General features: G+C 45.4%; 1 protein-coding gene across 2 annotated transcripts in view; it reads left to right on the top strand.

Moving 5' to 3' along the window:
* The window catches only part of FUBP1 (far upstream element binding protein 1), a 1,223,929-nt gene that overhangs the window by 988,503 nt on the left and 208,929 nt on the right, over positions 1-26,497 (top strand). For both annotated transcript variants that reach the window (XM_044085874.1, XM_044085872.1), the window contains one exon: positions 18,203-18,316. In XM_044085874.1, coding sequence (XP_043941809.1) covers positions 18,203-18,316 — 114 coding nt within the window. The remainder of the gene's footprint in view (positions 1-18,202; positions 18,317-26,497) is intronic.

Genomic DNA, 26,497 nt, shown 5'->3' on the forward strand with positions numbered 1-26,497 from the left:
GAAGCTGCACCCGGACATCTTCAAGACCATCTCAAAGAAATGGGGAATGCCTCAGATAGATCTATTCGCATCACCTCTCAATCACCAGCTCAAGAAGTTCTGCACAAGGACATTCCACCCACTAGCATGGAAAGTGGATTCACTCTCCTTCAGCTGGAAAGGCCTAACAGCATATGCATTCCCACCTCTTCCCTTGATACACAAAGTACTACTAAAAATCAAGGAAGAACGTCCAAGGATAATCCTGATAGCTCCAAACTGGCCAAGACAACACTGGTACCCACTGCTGAGGAGCATGTCTCGAACAATATGTGGCCAATACCCTGGTGCCTTTGATGTTAACTCAGAACAACTACAGCATCATACATCCAAACCTAAAACGTTGCAACTGACTGCATGGAACATCACATAGCAGCAGCTAATCCAGAACTTTCCCAAAGAGTTAAAGACATTATTCTTGAAGCACGCAGACCTTCAACAAGAAGGAACTATGCTGGAAAATGGAAAAGGTTTGTCATTTGGAGTACGGAAAGAGGAAAAGATGTGTCAAACATAGATATGCCTAACATTCTGGAGTATCTGGCGAACTTCTTCATTCAGGCCTGTCCTACTCCTCCATCAAGATACATGCATCAGCTATTTCAGCAGAATACAGCTTTGATCCACCTGTTTTTCACCCTTTGCTCAGGCAGTTCCTCAGAGGAATCAAGAATGTAAAACCTCCAAGGAAACCACCATTATCAGCTTGGGACTTAAACTTTGTGCTAGAAAAGTTGACACTATCACCCTTTGAACCAGCAGCAACAGCAGACCTACAACACCTGTCATGGAAAACTGCTTTCCTACTGGCAATTACTTCAGCAAGGAGGGTTTCAGAACTACAGGCCTTAATGGCAGTGCAACCCTTCCTAATCTTCCACCAAGATAGTGTCCATGAGGACTAATCCTACATTTATGCCTAAGGTGGTATCCAGAGTGTCTTTAAACCAGGCAATCCACCTACCTACCTTCTTTCCCAACCCACAAAACAGAGGGAAAGAATACTGCATACCTTGGATGTACATAGACAGCTACGCTACTACTTGGACAGAACAAAAAATAGCAGAAAGACTGACCAACTTTTGTAGCCTATGCAACAGGAAGGGAAGGAAAAGCTATTTCCAAACAGACAATCTCCAAATGGATAGGAAATTGCATACGATTCTGTTACTCCTTCCATGGAAAACCAATTCCACAGAACATAAGACCTCATTCTACAAGGGCAACAGCCACTACCACAGCCTTCTTACGAGGAGTGGCAACCAAAGACATTATTGAGGCGGCTACTTGGACCTCCGTGCATACATTTGCCAAGCATTATAATTTGCCTCTATATTCCAGATCCCGAGCAGGGTTTGCCACTGCTGTACTGCAAGGGATCCTAAACACACAATAATCTACTTTTATCCTCCTCCCCTAGTTGGCTATGGTATTCTACCCAGTTGTTATGACTGCAGATGCATCCATGAAGGACATAGTACAGTTTTGTACCTACCGTAAATGTAGATGTCGAACTGGATAGCATCTGCAGTCAGGATTACCTCCCTCCTTCCCTCTGTGGTACTCCTAGGGTGTTTACCCTCCTAATAGCTAGCTGTTGGGGAGTCTTTATGGTGTATTTGTTTGTATATATGTACATACATGCTTATTTTTGTGTTTACCTCTATCTTTTTGGAAACATTGGCATCTATCCAAATTTTAGCCTTCAAGAGGGCTGCTGGCATCTGGGGCAAGAAACACTGAGGAAAATGGCGTCGGCTGATGCTTTTATACCCGAAGACCAACAGAGATGACGTTGGGTGAAGTGCGACATCAGCCGAAGCCGGACCCGGACTTTGGAATCCGGCCGACTGAAGGGCTGCCTGACGACAGGACAACCCAGTTGTTATGACTGCAGATGCTATCCAGTTCGGACATCTACATTTATGGTAGGTACAAAACTGTACTTTCTTTTTGGTGCCAAAAAAGACGGGGGACCTGAGACCCATCCTAGACCTTTCCCACTTGAACCTGTCAGTAACCAAGGAAAAATTCTGAATGGTCACTCTTCAATCTATCCTCCCCCTTTTGAGGGAGAATGATTGGATGTGCTCTATAGACCTCAAGGATGCGTATTACCACATCTTAATGGACAAACGATCCAGGAGGTTCCTTCGCTTCTGGCTGGGAGCCAGTCACTACCAGTTCCATGTCCTTCCCTTTGGCCTCACCACAGCCCCCAGGGTGTTCACCAAAGTGTTAGCAGTGATTGTGGCCCACCTGAGACTCCAGGGAATTCAGGTCTTCCCGTACCTGGACGACTGGCTCCTGACCACACCAACAAGGCATCTACTTTGCTTGGCCAGAGACTTCTTTCTCCATCTAGCCCCACAACTAGGCATTACTATCAATGTCGGCAAATCTCTACTGGCTCCAACACAGATCATAGAATTCATAGGTGCCAGAATAAACACCCGAGATTTGCGAGCCTTCCTAACTGCTGAGAGAATCAAAAATCTACAACTTCATGTGCGGGCTATCCTTCATTCAGAGGCTTCACCAGCGGAATTGATCCTGAGGGCACTAGGCTCCATGGCAGCAGCGATTACACTCCTTCCATGCGCCCGTTTGAACATGCGAGTCCTGCAATGGACTCTGTTAGTGCAATGGTCCTTCCTATCCCTTCCTCTCCACCATCCCATTGCTATCAGCAAGGCTTGCAGAAGGGCGCTACTATGGTGGCTCCAAGCATCGAACTTCCATACGGGCCGTCCCTTCTGCACCTCTCCCCCTATCGCCACTGTGACCATGGACGCTTCCCGCCTCGGGTGGGGGGGGCATTACTCAGGCAGGACAGTTCAAGGCACGTGGAACGATACAGAGACCTCCCTGCATATCAACGTTCTGGAGATGAGAGCGGTGCTGTTGGCGTTGCAAGCACTTCAGAGCTTCCTCCCCACAGGAACGATTGCAATTCACTCGGACAACATGTCAGTGGTCTGGTATATCAACAAACAGGGGGAAACCAGATCTTATCCTCTTTGCCGCAAAGCCATGAGAGTGTGGGAATGGGCGATCTCCACCAACCGCTTTCTGATTGCAACGCACATTCCGGGGAGGACCAACATCCTAGCGGACAAGCTTAGCCGCACCCTTCTTACCCCTTACGAGTGGTCTCTCAATCCTCTAGTAGCGACGCAGATATTCGCAACATGGGGGCAACCCTACTGCGATCTTTTTGTATCTCCCTCAAACGCCAAATGCGACAATTTCTTCACTCTAATCCCACCACCAGGGGAATCTCCAAGAGACGCTCTGGTGCATGCTTGGCCACCCGGTCTACTCTATGCCTATCCTCCTCTTCCAATGATGATACAACTCTTACAGAAAGCCTCGCGGTTGGGGAGCAAGATGATTCTCATTGCCCCATTCTGGCCTCGACAAATTTGGTTCCCTTACCTGTGGTCTGACCTTGTGAATCACCCTTGGATTCTAGATCCCATTCCGGATCTCATCTCCCATCCATTGGACTTGTCAACTCCAAACCTGGACAATCTGAAACTGACAGCTTGGTTGCTCCAGTTCCACTCCTAGTTAGGACTCCCGGTATCTCTTCACCAGTCAAAGCCATCCTCGTGGCAGCACATAAGCCCTCCACCAGGAAAGTGCATCACAGCAAATGGAAACGTTTTTCCATCTGGGCGGAGCGCCGCGATCTTGATCCCTTTACAGCTCCTCTTCCATCCATTTTAGATTTCCTAACTGAACTCTTTCAAGAAGGCGCTAGTTGTTCAACTGTCAAAGTGCAATTGGCAGCCATTTCTCATCATGTGGGACATGATACAGGACCCTTGATGTCAGCCAAATTGTGTAAAACCTTTCTCAAGGGTACCTTTTTACTTAGACCTCCTGTAAAAGAAGCCGTACCCCCCTGGGATCTTACTTTAGTTCTTCAAGCCTTGACTGCTCCACCCTTTGAACCCGCTGCTTCAGTGGATCTCAAATTCTTGTCATGGAAAACAGCATTCCTTGTAGCCATTACTTCAGCGAAGAGAGTGTCGGAACTTCAGGCTCTTTCTGTGAAGCCTCCATACCTGATTTTTCACCCTGATAGTGTACCTCAGGATCAATCCCTCCTTTCTTCCCAAGATAGCATCAGAAACCAACATAAACCAATCCATAAATTTACCGGTTTTCTTCCTAAATATCAAAATAAGGGTGAATACAAGCTGCACTCATTGGATGTTCATAGGCAGCTTCGTTTTTATACTCATAGGACGGCTGGCCATAGACAATCCGACCAGCTGTTTGTTTCCTTTGCCAAATTTAACTTGGGGAAAGCTATCTCTAAAGTATCTTTATCTCGCTGGATTTCCCAATGTATCCTACTAGCTCATCAAGCCTCGGGTAGACCCGCACCAGAAGGAGTTCGTGCTCATTCCACTCGCTCCATTTCTACTTCTGCGGCTTTCAAGTCTAGAGTTCATTTGGATGATATTTGTTCTGCAGCCACTTGGGCTTCATCTCATACCTTTATCAACCACTACAAGCTAGACCTGCTTTCTAGAGGGAGAGCATCCTTTGGCTCTGCGGTGATTCGTAATATCCTTCCATGATGGCCACCCAGGGTGCAGGTAGCTGGGGACTCTGTCCCACAGGTTGCTGACAAATGAACAATCCTACTTCAGATTTAGAAGTTATGTACTCACCATAACGTTCCATCTGAGTAGGTAGTTCATTTGTCTGCAACCAATCCCCCCCCTCCTTCCCCCTGACCACCTTTGGATCTATTAATTTTTTTTAGATATCCTTTGTTGGATATATATGGAGAGGCAAACTCGATCTGAGGTCATGGAGGGTTAGCAGGGGATTATGGGTGAAGGGAGGAGCTAGGAGCTCAGATCCATTAGCTTGAAACAAGTTGCCGGCTCGGATCCGATATCGGATCCGTAACCCACAGGTTGCAGACAAATGAACTACCTACTCAGATGGAACGTTATGGTGAGTACATAACTTCTAATTCCCTGCCTTCAACAGGAGTTTCGATGGTGGTCCCATGCCTGTCACCACAACAAGGGACAGCCTTTCACCTTACCCACAACCAGGCAGACAATAACGGATGCATCGGATTATGCCTGGGGGGGCACATATGGCAGGAAAATGTATTCAGGGCACGTGGCCCAAGGAACAAATGCATCTTCACATCAGTCAAAAACAGATGCTAGCTTTAGAGACTGCCCTGACAGCCTTCAAGGACCTACTACATCCAGGACAACTGTTAAAGACTGACAATACCACAGTTATGTGGTACATAAACAAGCAAGGGGGGCACACATTCCTACCCCCTATGCAGGCAAGCCATGACTTTGTGGAACACAGCACTGACCTATCCAGTACATCTGCAGGCACAATTCCTGCCAGGAACAAAAAATACACTGGCAGACGAACTAAGCAGAAATCTCCTGTATCCTCACGAATGGAAACCAAATCCACAGGTGTTCAACATAACGAGGAAATGGGGAAGCCCAGACATAGATCTTTTTGCCTCCCCTCACAATTACCAAATACAGAAATTCTGCACAAGAACTTATCACTCTCAAGCATGGAAAGTGGATGCTGTACATTCAGCTGGAAAGGCCCGACAGTCTATGCCTTCCCTCCGATGCCTCTTCTTACTAAGGTGCTCCTAAAAGACAAGGGCCAAAAATGATCCTGATTGCCCCAGACTGGCCATGCCAGCACTGGTACTCAATCCTAAAGTGCTTGTCTCAAGGCCCAAGCTTGGCCTCTACCTCAAATTCCTCCTCCTGACACAGCAAAACAATCAGATTCTGCACAGTCAACTCAGAACCTTAAATTTGGCAGCATGGCAGATAATGTAGCCACAAGCAGTTATGGATGTCATTTTAGAAGCCAGGAGGCCCAGCACTAGGAAATGTTATGCAGAAAAATGGAAGAGATTCTGTGCTTGGAACCAGGCACAAGGGCTCGAGCCACTTGTCCCTAATATACCTCAGATTTTACAATACCTAACTGAGATGCTGGATAAAGGCCTATCTTTCTCATCAATTAAAATCCATGCCTCTGCCATTTCAGCTCATTACAATACGGAACCTCCTATTTTTTCACATCCTCTACTACGTCAGTACCTCAGAGGGGCAAAAAATATAAGACCCCAAGGAGAGCACCAGTACCAACTTGGGATCTCAGTTTTGTTTTAGAAAAACTCACACTCCTCCTTTTGAACCAGCCAGCACAGCTGATCTAAAATTCTTATGGAAAACTACTCTGCTCCTAGCAATAACTTCAGCAAGAAGAGTCTCAGTTACAGGCATTAATGGTTGTGGAACCTTTCATCATTTTTCATCAGGACAGGGTCTCTCAGGACAAACCCAACATTCATGCCAAAAGTGGTCTCCAATGTGGCCTTGAACCAAACCATTCATTTACATACTTTCTACCCAAATCCCCAGAATAAAGGGGAGAGACTATTGCACGCTTTGGATATACACAGACAACTACGATTATACTTGGACAAAACAAAAGCTTTCAGAAAAACTGAGCAACTGTTTGTAGCCTATGCTGCAGGATCACAAGGAAAGCCTATTACAAAGCAGGCAATTTCAAAATGGATAGGCCACTGCATCCACTTCTGTTATGCACAACATGGCAAATCAGTGCTTAAGGGCATTAGGCCTCATTCTACCAGAGCAGCAGCCACTTCAGCAGCTTTTCTCAGAGGAGTACCAACCAAAGACATTTTAGAAGCTGCAACATGGAGCTCAGTGCACGCTTTCACCAAGCACTACCACTTACCTCTCTACGCTAAATCCAGAGCAGGCTTTGCCACTGCAGTTCTGCAGGGCCTGGTAGCCGCTCCAAATCCAATTCAGACCCAGCCACCCAACCTCAGCTTTGGGATTCTACCCAAGTGTAATGACTGCAACAGTGAAACACTATTAACATAGTACAGTTGTGTACCTACCATAAATGTAGATGTTAGTGTATTCACTGTTGCAGTCCAGGTTACCCACCCACCATCCCCCTTTTCATTGCTGGGACTATTCTGTACTTCTCAACTCTATACAATCTATGTGGTGTACTCGCTTGTAGATGAAGGAAATGTTTATAGTAATATATGCATGTTTTTTGGCATAATTTTATCTTCCAGCCTTCCTATGTGGGGGCACCTGACATCTGGGGCAAGAAAAACCGAAGAAAATGGCGTTGGTTGCTACTTTTATACCCCTGGCGCACTGACATCAGGGAAGAGGAGTCGGCAACCGATGCCGGACCAAGACTTTGGAACTCCGGCCGACTGCGGGTCGCCTGCCAGCAGAATAACCCAAGTGTAATGACTGCAACAGTGAATACACTCTAACATCTACATTTATGGTAGATACACAACTGTACTTTCTGCAGGCCCTCCCCTCTCAAGGCATAATTCGAGGTATCAAGAGGGAAAAGATTCTACTCCATGATGTTCCTGGTCCCCAGGAAGGTAGGTCCCTGGAGACTATTTTGGATTTGCCCCATCTAAACACATTCCTACAGGTCCCCTCCTTTTGGATGCTAACCTTTCCTACTCTCCTTCCCTGGATGCTAACCCTTCCTACTCTCCTTCCCTTGCTCTTCGCGGATGCTAACCCTTCCAATTCTCCTTCCCTTGGGCCTTCATGGGTGTCCTTTGATATAAAACTGTTTACTTTCACATTCCACTCCTCTCCTTTTTAGGGAATTCCTTTGTTTTGTGGTAGGTTCTGCACATTTTCAGTTTTGTGCTTTGCCATTTGGTCACTCTACGGCCCCAGGAGTGTTCAGTAAGTGCCTAGCGTCAGTCATTGCCTTTGCCAGAATGCAGGGGATCTGACTAGTCCTTTATTTGGACGATATCCTCATCCAGGCTCCGTTCCCACAGATGGTCCAACAATGTCTAGACTTCACAATCTCCCTCTTGAGTCGCTTGGGGTTCACCATAAACCTAAACAAATCCTCCCTGACAACTCTCTAAAAATCCTGTTAGGATGCAGGACAAATGATTGCTAGTCTCTCCAGACAGGATTCTTTCCTGCACATACTATTTCCAGGAGATCCTCCCTCTCTAAGCCCTGTCGGGCAGGGAGTTTGAGGCTCCTGGGGTTCGTGCTCTCCACCATCCCCATGGTACCCTTGGCAAGGCTACATATGAGGAAATTCCAATGTTACCCAAGGACAATCTGGAAACACCTGCTCCCCTCTGGAGTTTATGGCACCCCTTGCTTCCCTGCCTTTCCAGGGAACTAAATTGGTGGATTGTCCAGATCTCTGCCAAACCCAGTCCTTTCCCTTACAACCCCTGCCCCCCAACCAGGATCTGTACAGAGATGCTTCAGACACAGGTTGCAGAGCAACCTTATGAGAATGGAGAGAAGACTCACTTGGACCTTAGACCAATAGAGGATGCACATCAGTATCAAGGAGATGAGAGCCTTGATATTGGCCCTCAAAATTTTGAAGGATCAAATTCTTTCAGGGGTGCTGAGATGAATTAATGAACTTGACTTCAACACACAGCACAATTTTCTTACAGTGGATGTAAGAGACCTTTGTACATCCATATAACATGACCTGGGTATTGAATAGGTGAGAAATACTTTAAGGAGCAAAAGGTGCCCCAAGCAGAGATTTCCTTGGTAGAAGAACTGTTGGACATTATACTATCTAACAATTTCATCCACTTTAAAATGAATTTTTATCTGCAAACAAGGTCACTTTGTAGCTTCAGCTTTGCTTATCTAAATGGCTTATTTGGGAGCACACTTACATTTTAAACATCCAGGAAATTACTAGTCAAATAGTATATTTTACACGTTGCCTCTGACCTTTTTTCATTAATAAAAGAACAAACTGGTAGCTGAAAAACTAGTGCATTATTGCAACACCACCACCCAATGTTTAGAATTCACCCACAACTTTCATGAGCATGAAAGTAAAAACAATGAGGGGAGATATGAAGCTAAAATTTACAGGAAACCCAACTTATTCAGATACATTCCTCCAGTACACAAGTGCCCATCCACACCACCAAAAATGATCAGTGGATAAAGGGCAACTTGTGCGTGCCACTAGGATGGTGACTACTGAAATGAATTTCCACAACGAATGTGAATTTTTAAAACTTTTACGAGAAGGGCCTACCCAATTTCATTGTTGGATGCCTTGATAGATTAAGTCCAGTCCAAAAGGCAGAATGTTTTTTATAGGCCAATTTTAAACGTAATTCAGACTATAAAATGTTTCTCCAGGTACTATACAGAGGTACTAATACATTTAGTAAGAACAACTCTTGCTTCAGAACATAAGTTTAGTCTAGGTTTTGTCACCACATTTAACTTTGACTTCAGTTACATTAGAGATATAGCTTGTAAAAACTGGAACATTTTCACTGAAGACAATGAATTGGTAGCGAAATTGGGACCTTCACCTAAATTTATTATGAGAAGGGCTACCAATTTTAAAAATCTTTTAGAATGAAACACTAAACTCAATTTATGCAGGAATGAAACAATGCAGGAATTGCCTTTACTTTAGATACTTGGACGTGGGCTACACAACAATAGTGAACAATAATATAACTTGTAGATTGAAACACAACTGTAACTCTAAGGTGGTGGTTTATTTAGCCAGGTGTCAGTTGTGTGAATCATTCTTTATAAGCAAAACAGAAAGAAGGCTTAGGGGTAGAGTCTACAAACAGTGTCAGACAAAAAAATGAAAATGCCTTGGCAAAGCATATCTTTATGAATCCTGAACACATTCAAATTTCGAGCTATAGATCAGGTGGCACAGAATCCTAGGGAGAGGCCCCATCCAGTTGGAAGTTGAAAGACTAGAACTCATTTGGCAAATTCGATTAAATGTGTTCCCTAATGTATATTTTGAAACTTAAAAATCTAATGAGATGGCATTGGGGACCTTTCCCCTAATATAAATTTAAGTTGTGTGTGTGTGTGTGTGTGTGTGTGTGTGTGTGTCTATATATATATATATATATATATATATATATATATATATATATATATATATATATATATATATATATATCTATCGATATATAGATATATACATTTACTGTTTTATAAAATTGCTTGACAGAAGTTAAACATTTTTGTTTTAACTAGCATAATTGTGGATTTTATAAACTAACATGGTCATTTAAGTATATGATATTTCTTAATAGATGACTAGCACTTTAATTTTTTTAGCTGGGAAGTCATGTAACTTACTGACAGGGTTATTTAAACTGTTTCTTGTGAATGAAGTATTTGTATCTGATGAAGGTCAACTATTTGGTGTGGACGAAAAACGCTTTGTAATTGGTTCCAGATGTGGTGCCTTTTTTGGGATTGTGCTGATGGTACATGGGCAAATACCACTGTGCTGTGGTCCAACAAATGGGGGGGGGGGGGTGACCAAGTCCTACCTTTTTGGGCAGATTTGCCCTACAGGCGTAGGAAACCACCCAACAGACACTAGTAAACCTAGCAGTCTACATACCTTCTGCAGAAAATGTGATGGCAGATGCTCTAAGCAGGACCTTGACTTACATGAATTGATGTTAAACAGGGATGTGTTCTGGACCTGGTCCATCGGTGGGGTACTTCTTGGGTAGAGCTTTTTGCCTCCCCCATGAACAGACTACTCACAACCTTCTGTACCAGGATATCCTTTCTCAGGGCATGGAGGGTGGATGCTGTTTTCTTCCCATGGAAGGGGATGTTCTCTTATGCATTCCCCCTTCTCTTACAAAAGGTTCTGCTGAAGATTCAGAGAACCTCAAATCTTGTTTAGGACCCCCTTTTGGCCAAGGCAGCATTGGTTCCCCCTACTAAATCATCTAACCAAGGGCAATCACATAGTCCCCCCCCCCCCCATGTCCCCCGTGGACCTGCTCACACGCAAGAGAACTCGTACACCCCCAAGTATCCTCCCTGTACCTTAAATTGTGGGTGATAGGGCATTGATTCCCTTCAGACAACATTACACTGAGGATGTACAGGTTCTGCAATAGGCCAGTTAAACCAGTACCAGAAAATTCCATCTGTCCAAGTTGAGCAGGTTTTCTGTTTTGGTGTCTAAAACAAGATATCCAACCAGTAATGGTAGAACCTCCAGTGATTTTTGTCTTGCCTGTGTGAACTGCTGAACTCTGGATTCTCTTACTCTTCTGTTAAGGCACACCCATCTGCCATCTCTGCACGTCTTACCCCCCCCCCCCAAAGCTTCCAGACTGGCAGTTGAGCTGTTTTTGAAGGGGGTACTACACCTTCAAGACCTCTAAGGTTGCCCACCCTACCCCCCTTTGTGATCTAAATTTTGTAAGAGAAAAGTTGCCCTTACCACTCTGAGCCAGCCAAAGACCGTTCTCTCCAACACTGCACATGGAAAACTGTCCTCTTGATGGCCATTACTTCAGCCAGACTGGTGGTCTAACTGCAAGCCCTCATGGCCTCTCTCCCCTTTACAGTTTTCCACAAGGACATGGTTTAAGCACTAACCCATCCTTCATGCCCAGAATTATTGAACTTTCCTTGAATCAGGCCTCCTTCCTTCCTTTGCCTCAAACCTCTGCTGAAAGGATCCCTTCACTCCTTGGATGTACATGGACAACTGATACTATTTGGCCAAGACCAAAACCATCCATAAATCTGATAGCCTCTGGGACACCCTGTTTCCAAGCAAACCATTTCCTCCTGGATCTCTCAAACTATTGTTTTGCTAGACAGCCTATGGTAAAATGCTTCTCTTCTCAGTGAAGACGCACTACACTAGGGCTGCGTCCTCCTCTGGTGCATTCTTTAAGGGTTTGGGTGCAGCTGCCATTTTAGAAGCAGCTACATGGTCATCTGTTCACACTTAAACCAGACACTGGATGTCCTGCTCTGGACCTGGAAATGATTTGCCAGGACCTTTGCACTCTGTCATAGATACAGCAGCATATGAATAGAATAGTATAGTTGTATAAAATTTTACCATAACTTTAGATGTTCGTGTTACACTGCTGCTATTACACTTTGGTTATTCTGCCGTCAGGTGGTCCCGCAGTCTGCCAGAGTTCCAAATTCTTGGTCCGGCGTCGGTTGCTGTCGCCTCCTCCCTGACGTCAATGCGACAGGGGTATACAAGATGCAGCCGATACCATTTTCTTCAGTCTTTCTTGCCATGCGGTAGCAGAAGCAGTTCACAAGTGCCGGTAGACTCCTGAGATTTTCATTCCGAATCCAGAACCGAAGTCTTCTAAAAAAGCTAAGTACCCCGTTGGGGAAACTTTTTCTCGACTCAGACCGATGCCAGTAAAAGTTAATAATTGTATTTCTTGTGGGAAGTAAATACCTCATAAGGATTTCCACTCCTATTGTATTCATGCCTAGGCCCTGACCACGACGTCACTGGTTGTCTGTTTTGTCCTAGGTTTAACAAGCGCACTATTAAACGTCGGTTTGATTTTGACATTATTTTGGTAGAAAATTCAATTACACCATGCCGTCGGAAATTCCGACGTCCGCAATGCATAAAAAGCACAAGGACAGGCATCCTAGGCCCAAAACTGACTAGGCCTCTTCTAGGCCGGTTGCCGGTTCTCTGGTTTTCAGCGAGGCGCCTACGCAGCCCCTGACTACCACTTCCTCAGAACCACAGACCGCAATAGACTCCCATGTGGAGCTGGCTGGGCCTTCGGACACACTAGGCCTTCAGCTTACCGATCCTAAACCTACAGAGGGAATCAAAGTAGCTGAGCAGTCCACAGTTACAGAGGGTGTTTTCAGACCTACCCAGTTAACCATTAAAACCCTCTTAAGTCTAAGCCCACCTTAAAAGCAAAGAAACAGACAACTCTCTCCAGGACAGGCTTCCTAAGAAACAAATGCTAAAAATGGCTGAGGACCTAATCAACCCTGATCATGGGGGTCCCATCCCCCTGCTGATAAAAGGCCCAGACAGGTTGCAGACTATGAATCTTCTGACCAGGTGTCCATTTCCTCTGACTCTTCCTCGGACCTAGGATATTCTTTACCCCTTATGAGGATTCTGCTGAGGAATCCATTCAGTCAGCCTCTCCGCCTGAGGATTCCTCCTTTGTGGCGACCTTGCATACCATGAGGGAGCATTTCCATTGGGAAGGTCAGGATTACTCAGAATCCAAGAAAAGGCTCAGACTTCCTTTTATTGCCTCAACACAGACCCCTTGCTATCCTGCCAGTTCTAGACATTGTGGATGATGTGTACACTGAATCCAGTCTGAACCCGGACTCCTTACCCCCAGCCCTAGTTAAACCTGATAGAGTCCCTGACTCTCACAAATTTCTGTACAAAAGCCCTGTTGCTGACCCTGAAACTATTTCTCAGGGACCCAAAGGGATTAAGGCTTCATCAGCAAAAAACCCAGTTCCCTCTGACAGATTCCAGAACTTTAGACAGATGGAGAAAGAAGGTATATACATCTGCAACTTTAGCAATGAGAGCCTTGAATTGCCAGTTTCACATGCTAAAATATCAGCAATTTTTGATGTCTCAGTTGAAACAAAAGATGCTTCCAGATTCAGATCCTCCTAACTTAAAAGAAATGCAGGATTTATTGCATGCTGCTGAACAAGTAGGAAACATACTTTGCAATGTGGGTTTGACTCCTTAGAGGCCTCCTGTAGAGCAGCAGTTACAGGCTGTCTTTGGAAGGCATGCTTGGTTAAAAGAACATACGTTACCAGATCATGTTAAGGTAAAATTATTGGATGCACCTTTGCAGTGGGATGTGCTGTTTGGAGTTAAGGCAGAGGAGGTGTTAAAGTAGGAGGATAAGGCAAAATCTATGCAAACGGTGAAAGATTTCTTACAGGTTCAGCCGCCTCGTTTTAGCAGAAATTGGCCAACAAAGAATTGGTCCTTTCCAGTCACAGCAGACCTCAAAGGGGCGCAGATACAGATGTCCAAGAGGTAGAGGTCAGACACAAGGCCCTTACAGGCCTCTACAGTGGGGCACACCAGGCCAGAAAGGAGAAGACAGGCCTCAACCTTATAAAAAACAGACTCAATGACTTTCCACTACAGCTGCCAAACAGTTCTCTCTTGGCAGCCCCCTTAGGAGGAAAACTGGCACTTTTCTATCACAACTGGCATTGCATCACCAAAGACAAATGGGTTCTCAACATTGTATCTCAAGGTTACAGGTTCCACTTTCACACCCTGCCAAGGCTAAAAGGAATGCCAAATCTGCCACCAAATCAATGGGCAGAGGCTCAGACAAATTACAGCACTCATGGACATGAGAGCTATTCAAAAGGTACCACCACAGGTACAAGGACAAGGAATTTACTCAAGACTTTCTGGTTTCCAGAAAGGACAAAGCCTGGAGACCCATTCTGGACCTTTCTACACTAAACACTTGCCTGGATGTACCGAAATTCAAGATGTTGACACTACAGCAGCTTCTTCCCATGCTGGGCAAGAAAGCTTGGCTCGTGACGGACCTCAGAGGCATACCTGCATGTCCCTATCAGACAAAACTGCAGAAGATACCTCGGATTTCTAGCTGGTTCAATGCACAATCAATTCTCTGCACTGCCCTTTGGCTTCTCTACTGCGCCCAGGGTCTTCACAGAGTGCCTGGCACCAGTAATTGCATTTTGCAGGCAAAAAGGAATTCAAATACCTGGACGACTGCCTGATTCAAGCAGAGAGCAAGGACATTCTACTAAAGCATCTGGCGTACGTAAAAAGTCAAGTTGCCTGGGGTACACAGTAAACGAAAAGAAATCAAAATTAGTGCCCTCAACAGATATTCCTGGGTGCCAGCTTGAACACAACGGCCCAGATGGCTTGTCTCACGCCAGACAAGCAAGGGCAACTGACTCAATATTTTCAATTAATGGCAACAAAGACCCAACTCCCTGCAAGAAAAATTCTGCAGGCCTTTGGGGGCTACATGGCATCTTGCATACTACTAATTCCATATGCCAGACTGCATATGAGGAAACTACAATGGTACCTAAGGAGCGTATGGTCTCAACACTGTCAGTTTGGAAACAGTTATACCACTAATTCCTTGCCTAGAACAGGAGTTTCGATGGGCACAAGCTTGTCACCTCAATAAGGGACAGCCTTTCACTCAACCCACAGCCAGGCAAACACTGACAACAGATGCATCGGACTACGCCTGGGGAGCACACATGGCAGGAAAATGTATCCAGGGCGAGTGGCCCACAGAGCAAATGCATCTCCACATCAATCAAAAAGAGATGCTAGCTGTACAGAATGCTATTATGGCTTTCAAGGTCCTACTGCATCCAAGACAATTGCTACTAAAGACAGACAAACAAACCACTGTTGTGGTACATAAACAAGCAAGGGGGCACACACTCCTACCCCCTCTGCAGACAAGCCATGATCTTGTGGAACACAGCTCTAAACTACCAAGTTAATCTGCAACACCCTGGCAGACTACCTAAGCAGAAGCATTATGGACCCACACAAATGGAAACTGAGTCCACAAATATTCAGACTGATAACACAAAAATGGTGGAGCCCGGACATAGATCTGTTTGCTTCCCCAAAGAACTGCCAATTACAGAAATTCTGCACAAGGAGCTACCATCTACAAGCATGGAAAGTGGATGCCCTCTCATTCAGCTGCAAAAAACTACAAGTATATGCTTTCCCTCCTTTACCTCTCCTCCCAAAAGTTACTCATAAAAGCCAGGCAGGAAGAGCCAAAAATGATAGATTGCACCAGACTGGCCATGCCAGCACTGGTACCCAATCTTAGAACTTAGCCCAAGAACCACCCTGGATTATGTCTCAAATCCCAGACTTGCTGACACAGCACAACAATCAGATACTTCACAGCCAGCTAAAGTCCTTAAACCTAGCTGCATGGAAGATTCCCTAGTCAAGCAAGCAATGCCTCTCTCCAAAGCGGTTATGGATGTCATTCTGGAGGCCAGAAGGCCTAGCACCAGGAAAGCTTACTCGAATAAATGGAAGAGATTCTGTGCCATGAACCAAGCACACAGCCTTGACCCTCTTGTCCCAAACATTCCTCAGATACTGCAATACTTAACTGAGATGCTGGACAAGGGCCTCTCTCTTTCATCCATCAAGATCCACGCCTCGGCTATCTCTCCTCATTACAACACAGATCCACCAATTTTTTCTAATCCTTTGCTCAAACAGTACCTCAGATGGGCTAAAAACATAAGACCGCCCCGTAGAGCACCTACACCAACTTGGGACCAACTTTGTTTTGGAAAAATTAACTCTACCTCCATTTGAGCCAGCTAACAGCAGAAATAAAATAAGTCTCTTGGAAAACTGCTCTGCTACTAGCAATTACATCAGCACTAAGAGTTTCAGAATTACAGGCACTAATGGCAGTGGAACCTTTCCTAATCTTCCACCAGGACAGGGTGTCTTTAAGAACTAACCCTACGTTTATGCCAAAGGTGGTATCAAGTGTGGCTCTGAACCAAACTATTCACTTGCCGACTTTTTATCCAAAACCACAGAACAAAGGGGGAGAAATTGCTACATTCTTTGGACATTCACAGACAGTTACGCTTCTACTTGGACAAAACCAAAGCTTTCAGGAAATCTGAGCAATTATTGGTAGCATACGCTGCAGGAGCACAAGGAAAAGCCATTTCAAAGCAGACACTCAAAATGGATAGGACACTGTATACGTTTCTGCTATACCCACCATGGGAAACCTGTACCTAGCATTAGATCTCACTCCACCAGGACAGCAGCCACTTCAACTGCCTACCTCAGAGTACCACCTACCAAGGATATTTTGCAAGCAGCAACATGGAGTTCTGTGCATACCTTCACCAAACATTACCATTTGCCTTTATACTCCAAATCCAGAGCTGGCTTCGCCACTGCTGTACTGCAGGGCCTTATAGCCACCCCTAATGCCTTATAGATCCAGCCTCCCTACCTCAGCTTTGGGATTCCACCCAAGTGTAATGACTGCAGCAGTGTAACATGATGAACATAGTACAGTTTTGTACCTACCATAAATGTAGATGTTAGAGTGTTGACACTGCTGCAGTCCAGCTTACCCTCCCTCCTTCCCTTCTTACTTTCTGGTACTTACCTAGGACATCTATCCTTTTTACCTATGGGGAGTAACCTAAAAATGGTTTTGCTTTTCTTTTGTATTGTTTACTAGCAATTTGAATTGCCTACCTATTTGGGGGCACCTGACATCTGGGGCAAGAAAAACTGAAGAAAATGGCGTTTGCTGCATCTTGTATACCCCTGTTGCACTGACATCAGGGAGAAGGCGACGGCAACCGACGCCGGACCAAGACTTTGGAACTCTGGCTGACTGCGTGACCGCCTGACTGCAGGATAACCCAAGTGTAATGACTGCAGCAGTGTCAACACTCTAACATCTACATTTATGGTAGGTACAAAACTGTACTTTCTCTTCTCTATGCTGCTGTATAGTTTCCCACCTTGCCTTCCCCCAGACACTTGCCTGACTAAGTACCCACTCCATAGTTGCTGGTTTCTGGCGGCTTTCACTTGAGGTAGGTGCGTGCTGATGTCCATTTATGGCCGTATGCTGAGACACTGACCATCACACGTACCTCCGTAGTAGCAGCTGTGTTTTGTAAAATGGCCGGAAGACTCCATGTTATGGATACAGCAGCATATAGAAGAGGAAGACTTCTAAAGTTATGGTAAGATTGTACACAACTATACTTTCTAAGGCCCAAGATTTTTCTGTTAACATAATTTTGTTTTAGTAGTTTGGTATTTTAATTTCAGAAGGCATTTTGTATTGAAAAAAAAATATTTTCAGACTTTCCAGTTCAAGGATAATAGTCTAGAGATTGATGCAATTGCTCGAATAGAAGATGCTTTCCAAAGTTAAGGAAATCCTGTGAGAACAGTCAATTGTACGAGATGTCTTAACTGGATTTTTTTCTTGCTGTTTGAGTACAAGACTTTGATCTGCCAACAGGTAAGTATACGGTGACAACTTTTGTCTACATGCCTAATTTTAGTAGTGTTCTGTGTTCAAATGCATTTTCCTTTCTGCTTAAGTTGCTTGCATTTGGGAAGGATGATAAATATTTTCCTGCAGTGTGTATTCAGTAATGCACAAGTGCTTGTTCTCAGATTGGATGTTTTGTATTTACAGGGCAACAACAGCAGCAGCAACAGCAGCAGCAGCAACAGCAGCAACAGCAGCAGCAGCAGCCAGGACAGCCGCAAGACTATACAAAGGCTTGGGAAGAGTATTACAAAAAACAAGGTAACTGCTTTAAACTTTTCTTTTAATGAGGACCTTATATTGACTGCAAACTACTTTCTTACCTCGTTGGGTTGCTTTACAGCAGTTTTCTTTCAGTAGATTGATTTGTGTTTTGAATGACATAACTTCTTGCTAAGGAATAATACATTTCTACAACCCCATGACCGTATCAAAACATCTGGGTTTTGTTTGACACTAAATGTTATTGCAAACCCTTTTGCCTGGGGTCAAAAGGACGAGGGGAAGTGTTAAATGTGTTACCATGCAAGTGTAATTATGAATAATGCATCTTCAGTCATTTGTGGAAATGAGCATCTGCATGCTAATATATACCTTTATGCAATGTAGTTTTATGTAGTGTGAGTAAGTTGGGTGTGTGATTTAACAGGATTCCAAAGTGCAGTACTATAATTGGTAGGTGCTGCATCTTTGGAAGGTGAAGTGACTGAACTAGAGTAAGCTGTGAAGCATGCTATAGTAGGGCTGGTGTTTTGCAGAATGAGAGTTGTCCCCCGTACATTTCCACCCACATAGTGTACTTTAATATTTCAAGATTTCAGTTCACCAGAGTAATTGAATTTTGCTCACCATCAACCTCCAACATTCTTTTTTGCACATGAAGTCTGTTCACTTCCACATCTGTCTTCCGCTAGTTAAGTTTTCAGCTGAAGCATTCTTTGGAAGACTGTTTCAAATGTCTTCTGGAGGTGGAAGTAAGCCACTGTATAAACCTGTGCAGTTACAGGCAAAACATGCAGACTGCATATAGTGAGGTGTTCAGATTTCTGCACTGAAGTATACTTTATTCATGGGAATTAACTGCAGGTGGCCTATCATCCTATTGTCTGACCTAATTGAGTATCTACAGTTCAGCATTAGCTGCTCTTCTACAAAAATGTCAGCAGTCCACGTCGAAGGCCTGGACTCAAGAATTGGATTCTGTATTTCAAACTATGACTTTGGTGCCTAGAATTTCTTACTCTCCTTCAGTAGACCCCTTTGCTGGGGAATTTACCGGAACTGTTTTTGCGGAGGCCTAAGTCTCCTTCCACTTTGGTCCGCTCCACGAAAACCTTTTCAGGACTGAATGTTGCGAGGGTGATGAATAAAATTTTGTGGGCTAGAGGGTTTTCAGGTTCACCTTCGTACAGATTCCTTCTGGTCTTGGTACTGAAACATCTTTCACTCCGTTGATCTCTCCTCCTGTAACCCCCTAGTAGGTGTTTTAGTCCTTTGTTCTGGTTTTCTCAGCTCCAACTGTCTGCTCCAAAGTTGTTAGCTTCTGCAGAGCCAGCAGTTACCCTGAGCTCTTCAGTTTCTGAACTGGAGACCTCCTGGAGCAGTAGCTACCCTGTCTGCTCCAGGGAGCAGGTCTCTACTCCAGGTTTTTCAGTCTCGTCCCTGTTCCTTGGAGCTTCTACTCGAGTTAACTGTGCTCTGGCTTCAGTCAGTCTCAAGGGGTTGGTTCTTTGCAGCAGGGTGATCCTGGTCCCGAGGCAGTCTCTGTTCAGGACTCCCTTCTCTCTTCAGGGGGACTGGCCTTTGAGGTTATGCAGAAGGCCCTTTCTTTAGCAAGCCCCCGTCAAGCGCTACTATTCCACCTGCCTCTCCACTTGGGTAACAGGTGCTGAAGCCTCTGGTGTCACAGCCATAGGTATTGTTATTCTCTACCTCCCCAGATTGTCCCACTGAGGAGGTCCGTCCCAAAAAAGTCCAAGAGGAAGTACTTGGATTCCCCCAGGAGTTGGTCACTGAACATTCCGATTTTGAGGAGAGGTGGGGGTCCCCACAGTCACTCCTTGGAGACATCTTGGAAATTCTAAAGCAGAGGGTGACGAAGTCCCAAAACCTTTTCTCTGAGGAATGTTTACCTGTAAGCATTCAGCACCCATCCACCTACCTCTTGGTTGACACCTCCTACTGGTGAGATCATGCAGTTGTTTTTCACAGTGGGCATGGAAGGGCCCCTGGCTCAGAGCCCATCCACAAGAGACTAGACAGGATGCTTTCCACACCCAAAGGCAAACAGCTTTGGGCTAAGGGTCTTGCAGTTAATGGTATGGTCGTAGCAGCTGCCACTAAAATGGAACTAGCTGAGGAGAGTTCCTGTCCATCTGCCCAGCAAGGAGTCCCAGGCTGTGGACAGATTTGTGAAGCTGGTCTGCGCTTCATTGATCTTCACTATAAGATCCTTGAGCCATATGGAACATTTCATCAGACTCCAACGGGATCCGATCAAGGATTTATCAGACTCCTTGGCAGGAGCTGTAGCTGAGGGAGTCCAAGAAAGTGTCTTCCCTGTTAGCTGCCCTGGAGTTTGTCTATTTTTCCATGAGGCTTTTCTCACATACGGCCAAAGGGATGTCTGGAGCAGCGGGTACAGGTGTAGCGATTAGGAGAGATGCATGGACGCTCCCCTGTGATTTTGTGGAACCATTAAAGTTTTTGTCAATGCTCCTTTTGACTGAACATCCTTGCTTGGCCTGAAAGTGAAAAACTTTGTCCTGGTGTGCGAAAGATGGTAGACCCTTTCTGCTGTGGGTGTATGTTTTTTCCACCCCCCTCCCCCCCAAGGTCTTTTTCTAGGAACCAGAGAAGTGGTTGAAAAATGTGGTTCAAAAAAATCCCAAGAGCTTTTCTAAGACTCACGTGGAGGGAGTTCCTGCAGAGGGGAGGGCTGAAACTGAAGACGCTGCCCTTGCACCAGAGGTGGTCTGCAAAACCAGGGCTTCAGGAATTTTATCCCAGGCAAGCCCTTTCAGCTCTCCTTCTGAAGAGAAGCCTGATTGTCTTCCTCTGAAGGCAGTCCAGGGACGTTTATCCTTGCACCTAAACACCAGGCTAAACACAATAGATTTTTGGGTGCAACGGATCTTATCCAGCGATTTATACAATTCCCTTTCTCAACCTCCCCTGTTTACAAGAAAACTCCCTGATCTTCCACCCAATCAGAGGGATTCAGCAGTAGAAGAAATCCAAAAAACGCTGGACAAGTCATGCAATAAGCACCGCCAGACCAAGAAGAATCTGGAACTTAAGATTTAGTGCCAAAAAAATGGGCTAGAGACCAATTTTGGATCTGTGTTATTGAACAGTTTGGCAAGCAAAGTTTCGGTTGGTCAGAATGCAGTCTATCCTTCCCTTTCTGAAGGAAGACTGGATGTGCTCAGTAGATCTTCAGGATGCCCATTACCATATCAAAATGGAGAAACATTCCAGAAGGTTTCTCTGTTTACAGCTGTGAGCCGATCATTACCAGTTCAGAGTTCTGCCCTTTGGACTCACCACAGCCCCCAGGGCAAATGCATGACAGTAGTAGCATCTCACTTGAGACTACTAGAATTATGTGCGTTTCTGTACTTGAATGGCTCATAACCACTTCAACCAAGTATCAGTTTATAACAGCCAGGGCTTACACCATCATCTGCCCATCTAGGAATCACAAAATCTAAAGTAATGTTTAATCCCAACACAAAACTTAAAATTCTTAGGGGCAGTACTGAATACTCTAACAATAGCATCTCTCCCTCCAAGAACATCACCAGAAAGTAGTAGTTTAGGTTCAAAAGTTAACCCAGAAAGAAGGTTAAAGCATGTTTAGTGTTGAGCTCTAGGATCCATGGCAGTATCTGTAAGTCTAGTGGCAATAGCCAGGTTATGCATGAGAATTCTGCAATGGCTACTAGCCTCCCAGTGGTCCATACTTCACCCATGGTCACAAGTCCTGATCGCCAACCATTGCAAAACGGATCTTTGGTGGATGCACTCCGATAAAGTTCTTCAGTCATCCTTTGTTTTTCCGGAGCCCACAGCCATGGTGATGGGGTGGGAGACGTATGGGCAAGACTGTCCAAGGCACTTGGTTACCAATAGAAGCCAACTTGCACATCATTGTCCTGGACATAAGTGCAGTGCTTCTTGCGTTGCAGGCCTTTCAGACCCCTCTTTCTCAGGGGACTATTGCAGTGCAGACAATGTCAGTAGTTTGGTACATCAAGAAACTGGGAGGAACCAAGTCTTGCCCCCTTTGTCAAGAAGCCCTCAGGGTGTGGCAGAGCGGGCAATCTTTTCCAGTTGCTTTCTAATAGCAATGCACAAACCGGGGAGTTATAGTGTGATTGTGGACAAGCTTAGTAGATGCATCCTTCATCCTCATGAGTGGTCTCTCAATCTAAAGTGGCGAAAATGATTTTCCACCTTTAGGGTCAGCCTTGTTGCGATCTGTTCTCTTCTCCCCTAAACAAATGCAGCAATTACTTTGCCCTGATTCCCCCTCCCAGAAGGTCAGAGAGAGATGCTGTGCTCCACGATTGGTCTCTTGTATGCCTTTCTCATGGTACCTCTAATTCTCATTTTTATAGAAAGCACTCTTCTGGTTTAAGAGCACAGTGATCCTTGTTCCTTTTTATCCTCACCAGGTTTGGTTCACCTTCCTTTGGCCTTGCCTAACTTGACAACCCTTGATTCTAGACTCCTTGCCAGGTCTCCTCCTGTCCCATCCAGACAGTCTTGTTCACTCAAACATTTTGAACCTCAAGCTGACTGCGTGGTTTCTCCAGTTCCATTAATTGCCAGGCGTCCATATATTTCCTCCCCAGTATGCCACCTTTTATTGGCTCTCAAGCCTTCCACTAGAAAAGTATGCACCAGTAAGTGGAAGAGATTTACCATTTCCATAGAATATGCCCTAGATTTTTTAGCCACTCAGTTTTACGCTGGAGCTTCTTCTACCATCAAGATGTTCATCGTGTTACCCTGCTGCAGTCATCACACTTGGGTTATCTTGTCAGGCGGTCCCGCAGTCTGCCTGAATTCCAAAGTCTTGGTCCGACGTCGGTTGCTGTCGCTTCTTCCCTGACGTCAGTGCGCCAGGGGTATATATGATGCATCCAGTGCCATTTTCTCCAGTCTTTCTTGCCGCGCAGTGCCCAAAGGAGAAGCAGTTCGCAAGTGCCGGACAGCCGACTCCTGAGATTTTCGAAGTCTAATTTCGGATCCAAAATCTTCAATAAAGCTAAGTACCCCGTTGGGGAAACTTTTCTTGCCTCAGACCGATATCAGAAAAAGTTAACGATTGTATTTCTTGTGGGAAGCAAATACCTCATAAGGATTTTCATTCTTATTGTATACCTTGCCTAGGCCCAGACCACAACGTCACTGGTTGTCACTTTTGTGCTAGGTTCAATAAGCATACTATAAAAAGGCGTTTTGATTTCGCACGACACTACGGCAGAAAATTTAACTATACTATGCCGTCGGAGCAACAGACTACTGGTGTGCACAAAAAATGCAAGGATAAGGACAGGCAGCCTAGACCCAAGCCAGACTCTAAGGCCTCGGCTGGGCCGGTCTCCGGTTCACTGGTTTTCAGTGAGGCTCCTACGCAGCCCCTGGCTACCGCAGAATTGGAACCCAAGACCGCTTCGGAGCTTTTGGCGGAGAGTGCTAGGCCGCCGCCATTTTCTTTAGCCCCTACCGATGACATTGTAGAAAGATGTCGGTGCTGCAGAAACACCTTCGGTTTCTGAAGGTGTCTTCAGACCGACACTCACTATAAAAACGTATCCTAAACTCAAGACTCCTATTAAACCAAAAAAAGACTGCACTTCAGTCTCCAGTTCAAGGCCCCATGCCTAAGAAACAGATGCTTAAAATGGCTGAAGATTTGATCTCTTTAATCAGGGATTCCCAACCCCCCCCCCCCCGACAAAAGGCCTAGACAAGAGGAAGATTATGCCTCCTCTGTTTAAGTGTCTATTTCCTCTGGCTCCTCTGAGGACCAAGATTACTCCTTTCCCCTTTATGAAGATTCTGATGCTGAGGATTCCATTCCCTGAAGACTATTCCTTTGGGGAAACTTTACACACTGAGGGAACATTTTCACTGGGAAGGTCAGGACTACTCTGACTCAAAGAAAAGGCTCAGAGAATTTCTTTTACTCCCCCAGCACAGACCTCTTGCTATCCCCCCTGTTTTAGACATTGTGGATGATGTTTACTTAGAATCTAGTTTAAATCCAGATTCTCTGCCTCCTGCTCCAGCCAAACCAGACAGATATTATAGAGTGCCTGACTCCCACAAATTCCTTTATAAAAGCCCTGCTGCTGACCCAGAGACTCTCCCCCAGGGTCCAAAAGGGGCTAAGGCTTCTATGGCGAAAAATCCTGTACCCTCTGAAAGGGACTCCAGAGCACTAGACAGGTGGGGGGAAAAGGTTTACACCTCAGCCACTCTAGCTATGAGAGCACTAAATTGTCAATTTCACATGCTAAAATGCCAGCAACTTCTAATGTCTCAAATAAGACAAAATGAGCACAATCCCTCAACAATCTGAATTGAAAGAAATGCAGGCTCTGTTGCATGCAGCTGAACAGGTGGGCAAACATACTTTACAATGTGGATTTGATTCTTTGGAGGCTTCCTGTAAAAGCAGCTGTTACTGGGTCTGTTATACGTAGGCATGCTTGGTTAAAGGAACAAACTCTGCCTGATCATGTTAAAGCAAAGCTTCTAGGTGCCCCCTTACAGCAGGATGTCCTATTTGGAGTTAAAGCAGAAGAAGTCTTAAAGAAAATGGAGGATAAGGCAAAATCTATGCAGACGGTCAAAGATTTTCTACAGGATGTTCATCGTGCATACAGCTGCAGTCATAACAGATGGGTTCTCCTGCCGTCAGACGGGTCCTCGGTCGGCCGAATTCCAAAGTCTAGGTCCGGCGTAGGTTGTCGTCGCTTCTTCCCTGATGTCAGTGCGCCACGGGTATAAGAACCAGCTGACGCCATTTTCTCCAGTCTTTCTTGCCGCGCGGTGCCCGAAGAAGCAGTTCGCAAGTGCCGGTCGGCCAGCTCCTGAAATTATGAAAATTTTGCAACTGAAGTCTTCTTGAAAGCTAAGTACCCCGTTGGGGAAACTTTTCTTGCCTCAGACCGATGTCAGACAAAGTTAATAATTGTATTTCTTGTGGGAAGCAAATACCGCATAAGGATTTTCATTCCCTCTGCATTCCTTGCTTAGGCCCAGACCACAACGTCTCGGTCTGTCGTTTTTGTGCTACATTCAACAAACGCACCATTAAGCGTCGGGCGGAGTTCACCCAGCACTATTTTGGCAAAAGATTTAACTATATTATGTCGTCGGATACTCAGACTCCAGTTTTGTCTAAAAAAAAACCGCAAAGACAAGGACCGACACACGAGGTCCGTGGCCTCTACCTGACACCACGCCAAAGCCGACTACAGGTGGTCCGGTTCTCAGCGAGGCGCCTATGCAGCCCCTGCCTACCGACGACACTTCATTGGCGGTGTCTTCTGTGCCTGAGGTTGCTGGCTCCTCGGCCCACACCCCGACTACAGATACCAAAGTCACTCTTGGTGGTGAATCTCAAAATGTAGACAGGTCTGCCTCCTCTCAAGGTGTCTTCAGATCTTCCTCTTCTTTTTCTATCAAGGCTTTCACTAAGTCTAAAGCAGCCATGCATTCTAAGAGGCAAGCTCCACAGGGCCCTTCTCCAGGCCCCATGCCTAAAAAACAGATGCTTAAAATGGCTGAGGATTTGATTACTCTTATCAGGGGTTCTCAACCCCCCCCTCCCCCCCCCGGACAAAAGGCCTAGAGTGGAGGAAGAATCCCTCTCCTCTGACCAGACCTCCATTATTTCAGATCACTCGGATGAACAGGAACATTCCTACTCCCCTTTTGAAGATTCTGATGCTGAGGAGTCCATTCCCTCTGTCTCCCCCCCCAGAGGATTACTCTTTTGGGGAAACCTTGCATACCTTAAGGGAACACTTCCACTGGGAAGGCCAAGAGTACTCAGATTCCAAGAAAAGGCTTAGGGGTTTTCTCTTGGTACCCCAGCACAGGCCTTTGGCTATACCTCCTGTCTTAGACATACTAGATGTGTACTCAGAGGCCTGCCTTAACCCGAATTATTTACCTCCAGCCCCAGTCAAGCCTGACGGGTACTACCGGGTTCCTGACTCACACCAATTTTTATACAAAAGCCATGCAGCTGACCCAGAAAGCATCTCACAGGGCCCCAAGGGAATTAAGGCCTCCACTGCTAAAAACCCATTACCTTCTGAGAGAGATTCCAGATCCTTAGAAAGGTGGGGAAAAAAGGTATACACTTCGGCCACCTTGACCATGAGGGCGTTAAACTGCCAGTTCCATATGCTAAAG

This window comes from Protopterus annectens, chromosome 10.part0, assembly GCF_019279795.1.
Source record: "Protopterus annectens isolate FY-2018-M chromosome 10.part0, PAN1.0, whole genome shotgun sequence".
In the NCBI taxonomy this organism is placed as follows: Eukaryota; Metazoa; Chordata; order Ceratodontiformes; family Protopteridae; genus Protopterus; species Protopterus annectens.